Below are 13,251 nucleotides of genomic sequence, written 5' to 3'. Positions count from 1 at the left end.
AGCTTAGCTTTTAGGATGCCTCGGTGTCCAGTGGGGGAAAGAAATGCGGGAGTTGAACTTAGGGGTCCACCAACTCGGTCCCGACGGTTACAGAGTGGTGGAGCCTATATGGGACAAGGAGGACGCGGAGTGTGCCGAGCAAGGCCTACCGCCCCGCTTTGAGAAATACCATGACAAGTAGACTAGGAACTATGTCAGGGCCCGGTACAAGGAGGACCCGGTAACAAAGGAGCTTACCACGGATCCGAAGACCAGGGCGCTTGAGCTTGTTCTGGTAAGGAATACACCCCCGCGTAATTAGCTCCATATGGTTGCATTCTAATTAATCCTCAATATTTCTAAATGGTTCACGTTCCTTCCACAGGACACTGAAAGCAGTAGCGCGGGGTCGTCTCAGAGCTCCCCTTTCGACACCCCTTTAAATAGGGCGTTGAATGTAATGAAAAACAAGGATAAGGTCAGTAAGCCGTCGTCATCTGGTCGTGTGGCCGACAAAGGCGTGTCCACAAAATGGTCATCATACTATACCGCTGGTGGGCGAAAGGAGAAAAAGACCAGCTCGGAAAGCCAGTCGCGCGAGGTTGAAGCACTCAAGTCACAAGTGGCGCGGATTCCGGAGATTATCCAAGACCAAGTGCAACAACAACTAGAACGACGCTCACCGCCATGGTGCCTACGTTGATTCAGGGGCTGACGACGTCGATTGCGGGCGGCTAACAGGGGCCTCCCCCGGTTCCCAGCTTCACGGCCAGCAACTCGCACAACACGCAGGCGGCACCATTGGTGTCTCAGGCGGCGCCATTGGTCTCTCCGGCGGAGGCAGTATTCGTGTCTCCGGCGCCGGCACGGGCATTGGAGCTTAATGCACCCGGGTGTACGCCGGCCGGCACCTCGCCAGCAAGCGGCCCCTCCGTCAGTTGCACGCCCGCCGTTGGCGGTGCCTCGACATTAGCCGAGCTCGACGGCATCATGGTAACTAAGCCTCTCGGCCGATGACTTCATCTCCTTGCCTTTGACTGGGCATCCCTGACGCCCTACATGTTTTCGCAGGGCGCCGCCGATGTTCCTTGCACTCTCCTGCACTTCGTGGGCGGCGAGTTGGTCGATGTCGCCAAGGGCAGAATCGTTCAACCGGGCAACCCCGTGTTCCATGATAATCCGATGCCACCCACAGTGTATAGGGTTGAACTGGTTCGGGTGCTGCCAGGCTGCGACGAGCTGTTACCTCTGATTCGACCCGCTGGGGCCGACGAAGAAGATGAGATGACCCTCAGCGCCTGCGTAAACTGGCCCCTGCTTTGGCCGAAGAGCCAGATTCATTTGGGGGCGGGGGACACCACCCCACAGACAAGACCGCCAGTCGTGCCGGCGCCAAGCCATGGCAAGAACGCCACAACGCTAGCGGACATGCCGGACATCCCTATGGCACAGGATCCAGACATGCATATGGCACAGGATCCGGACGACGATGACAACGACGACGGTACATTTACCAACGTCGATAAGTACTTTGCCGAACATGGGTACGGTGACGAGTTCTGCGGGCCTCCTTCTCAAGAACCCAACCAAGACGACCGCGATCTAGCTGGTACGACGGAGAAATCCAATTGCAACAGGCGTCGTCTGGCGTTCAGTTCTCAGGAGACGCCTCCAGCTCCCGCCTTCACCGAGCCTCAGATAGCCGAGGTGCAAAATATTATCAGCCCTAACACGCTCAAGAAGGCGGTTTGTGAGCAGAACTCGGTCCCATTACAGCAGATCAAGAAGAAGGGACGGAAACGAAAGACTAACAAGGGCGCCGGTGCGAGCCAGCCGGCACCGAGTATGATCCGTGCTCAGGATGGGCCACCTTCACCTATGGATATCTTGAGGAGGGTGCATGTGGCGGGTAGGGCGATGCTACCGACAAATATGCTCAATGCTGCAACCGGTGCTATGCGGAGTCTGCATGACAATGTTCTTTCTTTGGAGAAGTGGTGTCTCTCCCAGAATGATGTGGCATACCCGGTTTTCGTGGCCAAGGTGCCAGAGGGCAAGGGCTTTCTGGATGGCGCCATCGGGGGTATGATCGTCCTGCGGTTTGATGACATCTTTGCTATGTTTAACCTTCATCTGCTACACTACACCTTTGTTCGGCTGTTTTCGCTGAGTATGGAGATGCGGATCATTCGAGACAAGACCCCGGACATCGTGATAGTCGACCCCTTCTACATGCATGCCAAGATCTTGGGCAGCGCTAGGGACCGGCAAGTCGCGAGTTCACACCTCAAAGGCCTCATTCTGGCAAACCCAGATAAGGATAACTTCCTCATGCCTTACTTTCCCGAGTAAGTCATCCCCTCACCGCCCTATAACATATGATTTCTTAGATTTTGATCGTTCTTTTTTTTCTAACATTCCGTGTTCTGTGCAGTGACACACATTGCACACTCATCCTCTTAAGCCCAAAATATTCCACGGCCATGTATTTCGACCCGGACCGTGACTCCAAGATAGACTACACAAATATCAAGAAAGTTCTTGATGATGCTCTCCCCGGCTACGCCACATCTGGAGGCACCTTTAAGAGGCCAGTTCGTAGGTACGACAGGCACGTGTTCACCCACAATACGACGTTCCCCTGCGTCAAGTAGCCGCCTGGCGGTCAGAAGGATGCCTACTACACCCTCCATCACATGTGGGAGATCGTACGGGACCATAATCACCTTCTGCTACCAAATAATGTCAAAGATTGGGCCGCAGGCTTGGCGGCAATCCAGGACGCGGACCTCCGACAAGAATTCTTTCGCATCCAGTCGGAGTTTGCAGAAATCATCCATCAAGATGTCCTTCGTACCTCGGGGCAGTTCTACCTCAGAGATCAACCGTCCAACAGTGAGATAGACACAACACTACAAATGCAGGCTGACAACGCCCGCGACTTCATGACCATCACAAAAGACGGCGGCTTCATCCACGCTCCGGTCCCATGAGTCGAGTCGAAAGTAGTGATGCTACTTGTAGTTCTGAAACATCGATTAGCTCATGTTGTAATTAAACTTTAATGAACTTGTATGTCTCTTTGGTTTGGACAGTCGTTCAACTTAGATGTAATCGATGCTATTTATTAGTAGGACCATGAATCATGCTATTAATGTCTTGCTTTTCTCTTCCAATCCTTTTGTTGCATACTTATATATTGCTTATGTATCGTCTGTTGTTTGGCTTGTGCATAGAGATGCCGTCGTATGTCGTGTACAAGAGTAAGGTTTCCGGAGTCTACGACGACTGGGAGGAGTGTCGGAGAAAGGTTCACCGTTTCAGCGGTAACAGTTACAAAGGGTACACCACTAGGGCGGAGGCGGAATCTAGATACGCCCGATATCTAGCGGGAGAGAGGAGGGAGCGTTGAAGGAACCGGATGAAGACCAGTTTCATCGCGATGATGCTCATCGTGATGACCGCAGCTCTCTTCTATGTGATGGTAGTTTAGATGATCGATATTGACTTGTAATGTGAAGACAAACTCGCTACTCGCGGTCTCGAGACTTGTAATGTTCTATCTTTGTTCGGTCTTTTGAATTCGGAGACTAATATGATGAATTGTATTCGAAGACTAATCTTCTATTGTATTTAATGAATCTGTTGTTGCTGTGTGCTGATGTCTATATTCTATCCAATAATACCTTTTGTAACCTATGCAAAAATCAGAAAAGTAAAAAAAACCTAATATTCATACTAATGGCGTATCACCACAAAATGCGCCATTAGTATGCCAAAGGATACTAATGGCGCATCATCCCACAGTGCGCCATTAGTATGCCAAAGGATACTAATGGCGCATCACCCCACCGTGCGTCATTAGTATGCCAAAGCACATGGGTAAATATGGCCCCCTGGGAGACATACTAATGGCGCATGCTGCTCTATACTAATGGCGCACGGCGTGGTGCGCCATTAGTATATAATACTAGTGGCGCACCAGTAGTGCGCCATTAGTAGGCAAAACTGGTGCGCCACTAGTAGGCCTTTTCCTAGTAGTGGTCAGACTGACGAAGGGGTCCCAGCCGGAAAAGCCCTCAAACCTGGTGGTTCGAAGCTCGCCTCCTCCGTCGGACCGGTGGTGCCGCGTGGCGCAGCTCCGACGGGCCGCGTAGTGCATTGCCCGGCTATTTAAGTCGACCGGCGGCACCGAAACCCTACCATCCATCCATATTTTCCTCCTCTTGTCCGCCGCCACCACTTTCCACTCCACCCGTCCGCTTAGTAGCCATGCCCCTCACGCTGCCGGGTGAGGAGCGAACCCTTTCTGACGCCGGAGCGCCAGCTCGAGCTCCTTGAGCAGATCTGCGCTGTGCGCGAAGCCAGGATTGTCGCGGGGCTACCTCTGGATGAAGTGGATCCGGAGGAGGAGGAGGAGGGGGGGGATGAGACGGAGGAGGAGGATGTGGGGGACGCTGGCGACGGGGATCTGCAGGCGGAGCAGCAGGCCATCCTCGATTCCCTCCGGTCGGAGTCGGCTGTGGAGGCAAGACGTCGTCGCGGGCAGGAGATGAAGGCGCAAGAGGCCGCGGTGGAGGCGGAGATGTTCGCCTACATGAATGAGGTCGAGCGGGAGAAGTATGAGATGCATGCAAAGTGACTAATTTGAGGCGTGACCGGTCAATGCCCGGTGTCTACGGGCGTTTGATGGGCCAGATTTGCTGAGTCCGGCTGTAGATGCTCTTATGACATAGATTGAGATCATATTATGTAGACATGTTGTACGTTTGGGAGGCTTAATAATCGAATTTGCACTAGTATACAGACACAACCATAATGAATATAGTACCTCGATTCCTTTAAAAGGAATGATAGCATAGGAGAAATTTCTGTGGGTGGAAATCCTGTAGGAATCCTCTAATATCATCCGCATTGTGTGAGCCCTTAGTAGCAAGTTCTACGTCTTCAGTTGAAAGGTTTCAATCAAAAGTAGTTGAAGAGTGAATCGACGATTGGGGACCACAACCCTAGCTAGATGAGTTGTTAGCAACATGCGAGTTGACTTGTGGGCTGTCACGCCCATATGTGGCACATCTTGCCCCTGATTCCCTAAAGGATAATTGGCCTAAAGGTGTATATATAATCAAGGGGAGAATTAATAATGTCTTGGCCACTGCTATTATACTCGCCCGTGCGTGGCTTGCTTTTGCATTTAAAATCTCACAGTCTTCACGAGTATGACGTCCCATCTGCACTATCTTCGCGGTCCGCTCGTTGATCAGTGGTAGGATATGATTCTTCCAGGGAATGAGTGTACGTAGTCTACACTGGTACAATCTTCTCCTCCGTCTCAAAAGATAAGACGGCGTTTTAGGCTTAGTTAGTAGTACCAAAAACTAGTCATATCTTTTCCAGCCAAAAAAAAAACAAAAAAACTAGTCATATCTTGCTGATATGGATTGATCCTAGCTTTGACCTCTGGAAGGAGGGCAATAATGCACACGTATTTTCACTCCTTGCCTAAAATGTTTTGAATTATGAATAATATCCCCTAAAATGTACTCCCTCCGTCCGAAAATACTTGTCATCACAATGGATAAAAATGGATGTATCTAAAACTAGAATACATCTAGATACATCATCTTTTATTCATTTTGATGACAAGTATTTTCAGACGTAGGGAGTATTATGTGGCAGCTGCATCAAGATGGTGCGCTTGTGACGAATTTACACGCGAGCTCTGCATAGCGTATGCACACAACTAACATCACATGCATGCATTCATGCAATACAAGGCCAAGCATAAAGCCATCAACATTCGGTAAAAACATTTGGGCCGTTTGCTCCGAAAACACGCGCCGACTGGTAGGTTGTTTGCGCCCGCCACTGCTTGCCTGTTCCGTACTAGTGACCCACCGGAGATGGATAATCTTCATCCATCTAATCATATGCTCCGTTTGTGATCAATCCATTGACTTTGCACAGATTGTTACGTGTTCCGCTACGGGACGATTTAACAAGGGAGGAATGTGCTGCATACCGTGCCGTGAGCTAGCTATATAAGTAGTAGCTAGCATTCAGGGCCTTGATTATCTCAAGACATTATTCGTAGTTGCAAGAGCTGAGCAATGGAGGGTGGCCGGGTGCTTACGGTTCTCCTCCTGGTGCTCCTGCTGGTCGGCCTCGCTGGCTCGAGCCCTCCGCCGGAGCCGGTGGTCTGTGCCCACGGCACGTCCGATTGCACTGTCTCCAACGCGTACGGCTCCTTCCCGGACCGCACCGTCTGCCACGCCGCCAACGCCACCTTCCCGCGCACCGAGAAGGAGCTAGTCGCGGCCGTGGCGGTCGCTGTGGCGGCCAAGCGCAAGGTGAAGGTGGCCACCAAGCTCTCCCACAGCTTCCCCAAGCTGGCCTGCCCCGGCGGCCGCGACGGCACCATCATAAGCACGGAGCGGCTCAACCGGGTGGTAAGCGTCGACGTCGCCAAGGGGTTGATGACGGTAGAAAGCGGCATGGTGCTCCGCGACCTGATCGAGGTGGCCGCCGAGGCAGGGTTGGCGCTGCCGCACTCGCCGTACTGGTCAGGGCTCACCATCGGAGGCCTGCTGGCCACGGGCGCGCACGGCAGTTCGCTCAAGGATAAGGGCGGCGCCGTGCACGAGTACGTGGTCGGGATGAGGATCGTCACGCCGGCACCGAGGAGCCAAGGGTTCGCGGTGGTACGGCAGCTCTGCGCCGACCATCCTGACCTCGACGCGGCCAAGGTCTCCCTCGGCGTCCTGGGCGTCGTTTCCCAGGTACGTGGCTCAAGAAATCCCTTTGCCCTTTGCGTTTGCTTCGGATCCATGCATGCATATATATGTACTGTTCATTTTTTTAAGAACTACTGTTCATTTTATTAGGATGCCCACATATGCCATGCCATGTGGTACGGTATGTGTATGTGTATACCTACTGCAAAATGTGTACTATAAGAACAAATGTTTTGTTTAAGAATTATTAAAACCAAACGGAATTTTTACTCTCATTGTGCACAAGTTAATTAATTAATTGTTTCTCTCAAAAAAAGCCAATCTTTTTTTTATTGATATGTGCAGGTTACACTGGCCTTGGAGCCGATGTTCAAGCGGTCGGTGACGTTCGTGACACGCAATGACTCTGACATGGCAGAGCAGGCCGTCGTGTGGGGTGGCCTCCATGAATTTGGCGATATGGCGTGGCTGCCACAGCAGCGCAATGTTATTTACCGCAAGGACAATCGTGTGGCCATCACGTCAGTGGGTAACGACCTCAATGACTACCTGGCCTTGCGATCCAGTTCGACGGCCGACCTCATCAGCGGCAGAGTCATGCACGAGCTTCTTGAGAAGAAGAACAACACCGTCGCTCGGTGCAAGGAGGCACCCACGTCTGCATCGTTGTTTGAGAAGCCAGCATACGGCTTTACAAACAACGACAGCTTGTTCATGGGGTATCCGGTGGTAGGATTCCAGCACCGCATCCAAGCATCCGGTTCGTGTCTCGAAAACCCAGAAGACGCACTCCTCACTACGTGTCCGTGGGATCCCCGCATCCGGGGAATCTTCTTCTACAACAATGCCTACAGCATCGCGCTCTCTAGGGTGCCAGCATTCATCGCCGACATGAAGCAGCTCCGTAATAGCAACCCGAAGGCCTTCTGCGGAATCGACGCCAGTTTGGGTATTCTCCTCCGCTATATCAAGGCATCCTCTGCCTACCTCGGCAAGCCGGAGGACTCGGTCGACTTTGATATAACCTACTACCGGAGCTACACCAAGGGTGAGCCCAACCCACACTCTGACGTGCTCGACGAACTCCAACAGATGGCGCTACACAAGTATGGCGCCATCCCTCACTGGGGCAAGAACCGCAACTTTGCCTTTGAAGGCGCCATTGCCAAGTACCCCGAGGCTGGCAAGTTCCTAGAGGTAAAGGGCAGGTATGACCCTGATGGGATCTTCTCCAGTGAATGGAGTGACCAGGTGCTCGGCATTAATGGGAGCCCGATCATCGTCGAGAAGGGTTGCGCCATTGAGGGCCTTTGCGTCTGCTCAGAAGACTCGCATTGTGCACCGGAGCAGGGCTACTACTGCCGCCCTGGGAAGGTGTACAGGGAGGCGAGGGTCTGCTCGTTCCAACCCAATTGATGTGTTTAGGTGGTTGCGTTGAAATTATTTCTACTGTGTGTCCTTGGATACTTTTGTGAACATGATGCTTTTGCTTGTTAGGTCCGTGTGTGGCCTGTGGCGACAATAATAATAAAAAGTGCCCTAACCTGGATGGTTGTTGGTTGGTTTGATACAGTAGTCTTTTTCATTTCTGTTTATGTTTTGTTGTAACTCTTTTCTGGTGTCCCTCAACAATGCAATTCGGCTCCCAAGTCAATTAGAATGGCTGTATAAAAAAAAACTATAAAAATATTTACTATGTTACATGCTGATCTGGTTTTTTTGCACGCAGATTTACCTCGGCCAATCAACTTTTATGTGTAATCCATTAATACTGAAAGGGGTGCATATCTAAGAAATATTCACGCATCTAAAAACATGTTCATCCAATGTAACTATTTGTTCTCACAACTTTTAATAAATGTCCATACCATTAAAAAAATGTTTAACTTGTATTTAAAAAATATACAACATGTATATGAAAAACAATCGTCATATATTTAAAAAAAGTTCAATGTGTATCAAAAAATGTTCAGCGTGTACATGAAAAATTATTCACCATATATATAGAAAAGTTCAATGTGTATCAGAAAATATTCAGCGTGTATATGAAAAATGTAAAACGTGTATTAAAAAAACGTTCAACATAAATGTTCAAGCTGTATCCGTCTCCCATGTATTAAAAATGCTCAGTATGTACTCAGAAAATGTTTAATAAGTATTACAAAAAAAATGTCCAGACATATATCTGAAAAAATGTTCACACCATGTATATGAAAAAAGTACAACGTGCATCAAAGTAATGTTCAACGTCTATAGGAAAAATGCAGAAGATGTAAAACATCAACATCTATTTAAAAAAGGAAAATCAAAAACGAAAAGTAAAACAAAATTAAGAACCAAAAGAAAAACTTATGAAAACTGTATAAGAAAAGAAAACTAAAATGCATGAAACCTTCCAAAAACAGATGGAAGATTACTTTTTTTTGAAGAATTAGATGGAAGATTTCATGAAACATTCCAAAAACAGATGGAAGATAACATTTTTTTTTGAGAATCAGATGGAAGATTACATGAACTGGTGCAGAACCACTAAACACATTATATTGGGCCGCCCATCCAAACGGTCGCCAACTACAAGACGGTACACAATCACGCAATATGTGAGAGTAAGCTCTCACGGTATTTCAAGGCGGACATAACACTCGCTTATGGCAACTTTTTTAGGGACATGGCCGAATAGTCGATGAGGTGGAGGCATTGTTGCCTATTTTGTGCGGCTTTGGCCAAGGTTCCATTCGGGTGTTTTAACTTTTTTGGTTTTTTTAGGTTTAATCGGGTTCAGTCTAATTTTCCTATTTCGGGTTTTTATTTTTTCAATTTTGAATACATTTTTTCAGATACACGTTGAACATTTTCTAGACAGACATTAAACATTTTTAAATGTACGTTAATCATTTGTTTAGTCCATTTTGAATGTCTTTTAAAATACAGGGTGAACTTGTTTTTATATGTTACAGACATTTTGTCAAAAATTGCATGCCCTTTTTCCACATTTCATGAATATTTTTAAATATTGTCATAATCAGTTAAAAATGTGTGAACCTTTATCGAATGTGTTTAATATTTCCATGAATGGCACATATATTTTTTAAATATCATGAACACTTTTCTAAACTTGTGGAAAAAAGGTTGAATGGTACAAATGTTTTTTTAAGATCATGAACATTTTGCAAAATGTCATAAACACTTCACTAAAAATCCTTGGACTTTTTTTTAGCATGCGTGAATAAATTTGATGATATGTTTTCTCAGCTACATCCTTATACCAAGGAGAAGGCCATTTCGGTGAGAAAAGCATATGAATAAACACAAAACAACATTTTACGATCTGTTTCATCTTCCATAATTCACTATTGCCCTCTAGCAATGCCAGGAGCTACATATCTACTCTTCCTAAATAGTTGATCCCCGCCAATCCTAATTCTCTCAACATGTAGTCTTCAACCTCACCAAGCGTGCCATGTCAGCACCCACTAACACTATTTCTACATCCCCATGCAATCAACATGTATACGCTTTGTTCACACAGATTGTAAGTATGAAATATTTCTGCACTAAAAGTAGTAGCTTTTTATTTAGATCATTTTCTTCATAAATATTTCATCTTAAATTAATATTTAAATTCCCACCGCAACCACTACGTGAAACAACTAATTTGCCGTCATGTGGTGTCTTTGTTATCAGCTTTTCGTCGGGCAGACGGCAGAGAAAGGGTTTGCCGTCAATAGCAAACAGCAAAGAAAAACTGACGGCAAAATAGACTTTGCCGTCTACAAAGAAAAACACAGATGAACAAAGAGCTAAATTCGCCATCAGCAAAAACAAGAGAGATGACAAAGATACTTTGCCATCTACGTTTTTAAGTACACACGGCAAAGAGCTCACTTTGCCATCTATTATAAAAAACACAGACGGCAAAACTGTAATGACTGACGGCAAAATCTTTGCCGTCAGCCCGACAAAAGGCTGACGGAAAAGTACCCCTTTGTCGCCTAATTGTTGCCATCTAACTTCGCCGTCAGCTGGCTGACGGCAAAATCTTTGCCGCCAGCAATTCATCCTTTGCCGTCTGTACTTCCCTGACAGCAAATTAGTTGTTTCCCATAGTGAACGCGTGGGGAAATCACTTACTTTCAGTCAATAGCCTAACACATGGATCTGTTGGGGAACGTAGTAATTTCAAAAAAATTCATACGCACACGCAAGATCACGGTGATGCATAGCAACGAGAGGGGAGAGTGTTGTCCATGTACCCTCGTAGACCGAAAATGGAAGCGTTATGACAACGTGGTTGATGTAGTCGTACGTCTTCACGATCGACCGATCCTAGTACCGAACGTACGACACCTCCGTGATCTGCACATGTTCAGCTTGGTGACGTCCCACGAACTCCGATCCAGCAAAGTGTCGAGGGAGAGTTTCGTCAGCACGACGGCGTGATGACGGTGATGATGATGCTACCGACGCAGGGCTTCACCTAAGCACCGCAACTATATAACCGAGGTGGATTATGGTGGAGGGGGGCACCGCACACGGCTAAGAGAGATCAATGATCAACTTGTGTGTTCTAGGGTGCCCCCTGCCCCCGTATATAAAGGAGCAAGGGGGAGGCCGGCCTGGCCTTGGGGCGCGCCAAGGAGAGGGGGAGTCCTCCTCCTAGTGGGAGTAGGACTCCCCTTTCCTAGTCCAACTAGGAAGGAGGAAGGGGGAAGGAAGGAGAGGGAGAGAGGGAGGAAAGAGGGGGCGCCGCCCCCCTCCTTGTCCAATTCAGACTCCCAAGGGGGGGGGGGGCAGCCCCAGGGCCTCTCCTTTCTCTCCCACAAGGCCCATGTTGGCCCATTACATCCCCCGGAGGTTCTGATAACCTCCCGACACTCCGATAAATATCCGGTGACCACCCGAACTCATCCGGTGTTCGAATATAGTCGTCCAATATATCAATCTTTATGTCTCGACCATTTCGAGACTCCTCGTCATGTCCCTGATCATATCCGGGACTCCGAACTACCTTCGGTACATAAAAACACATAAACTCATAATATCGATCGTCACCGAACGTTAAGCGTGCGGACCCTACGGGCTCAAGAACTATGTAGACATGACCGAGACATGTCTCCGGCTAATAACCAATAGCGGAACCTGGATGCTCATATCGGCTCCCACATATTCTACAAAGATCTTTATCGGTCAAACCGCATAACAACGTACGTTGTTCCCTTTGTCTTCGGTATGTTACTTGCCCAAGATTCGATCGTCGGTATCTCAATACCTAGTTCTATCTCGTTACCGGCAAGTCTCTTTACTCGTTCCGTAATGCTTCATCCCGCAACTAACTCATTAGTCACATTGCTTGCAAGGCTTATAGTGATGTGCATTACCGAGAGGGCCCAAAGATACCTCTCCGACAATCGGAGTGACAAATCCTAATCTTGATCTATGCCAACTCAACAAGTACCATTGGAGATACCTGTAGAGCACCTTTATAATCACCCAGTTACGTTGTGACGTTTGGTAGCATACAAAGCATTCCTTCGATATTCGGGAGTTGCATAATCTCATAGTCATAGGAACATGTATAAGTCATGAAGAAAGCAATAGCAACATACTAAACGATCAAGTACTAAGCTAATGGAATGGGTCAATGATATGTCTCCAATGTATCTATAATTTTTTATTGTTCCGTGCTATTATATTACCCGTTTTGGATGTTTATGGGCTTTAATTTACACTTTTATATCATTTTTGGGACTAACCTACTAACCGGAGGCCCAACCCGAATTGCTGTTTTTTTGCATATTTCAGTATATCGAAGAAAAGGAATATCAAACGGAGTCCAAACGCGATGAAACCTTCGGGAATGATCTTTTTGGAACAAATGCCAACCGGGAGACTTGGAGTGGACGTCAAGCAACAAGTGAGGCGGCCACGAGGGTGCCCGGAGCGCCCCCTAGGGCTGGGCACGCCCCCACCCTCGTGGGCCCCTCGATCTTCCACCGACGTACTTCTTCCTCCTATATATACACCCGTACCCTGAAACCATCAGAGGCGACCATGAAAACCTAATTCCACCGCCGCAACCTTCTGTATCCGCGAGATCCCATCTTGGAGCCGTCGCCGGCGCTCTACCGGAGGGGGAATCCACCATGGAGGGCCTCTACATCATCTATAAGGCCTCTCCGTGTGAGTAGTTTACCACAGACCTTCGGGTCCATAGTTATTAGCTAGTTGGCTTCTTCTCTCTCTTTGATTCTCAATACAAAGTTCTCCTTCCTCTTCTTGGAGCTCTCTTCGATGTAACTCTTTTTGCGGTGTGTTTGTCGAGATCCGATGAATTGTGGGTTTATGATCAAGTTTATCTATGAGAAATATTCGAATCTCCTCTGAATTCTTTTATGTGTGATTAAGTTATCTTTGCAAGTCTCTTCGAATTATCAGTTTGGTTTGGCCTACTAGATTGATCTTTCTTGCCATGGGAGAAGTGCTTAGCTTTGGGTTCAATCTTGCGGTGTCCTTTCCCAGTGATAGTAGGGGCAGCAAG

The 13,251-nt window shown here is 47.9% G+C and overlaps 1 protein-coding gene across 1 annotated transcript; it reads left to right on the top strand.

The window, feature by feature from the left end:
- The first annotated feature begins 6,064 nt into the window (after positions 1–6,064).
- On the top strand, positions 6,065–8,281 carry LOC119292133 (L-gulonolactone oxidase 2-like). Its single transcript, XM_037570962.1, has 2 exons — positions 6,065–6,758; positions 7,059–8,281. Exons 1-2 carry the CDS (start codon positions 6,090–6,092, stop codon positions 8,127–8,129), a joined length of 1,740 nt encoding a protein of 579 aa, XP_037426859.1. The 5' UTR covers positions 6,065–6,089; the 3' UTR covers positions 8,130–8,281.
- Positions 8,282–13,251: the final 4,970 nt, after the last annotated feature.

Source organism: Triticum dicoccoides, chromosome 4B (assembly GCF_002162155.2).
Source record: "Triticum dicoccoides isolate Atlit2015 ecotype Zavitan chromosome 4B, WEW_v2.0, whole genome shotgun sequence".
Taxonomy (NCBI): Eukaryota; Viridiplantae; Streptophyta; class Magnoliopsida; order Poales; family Poaceae; genus Triticum; species Triticum dicoccoides.
This window is presented reverse-complemented; position numbering and strand designations above follow the sequence as displayed.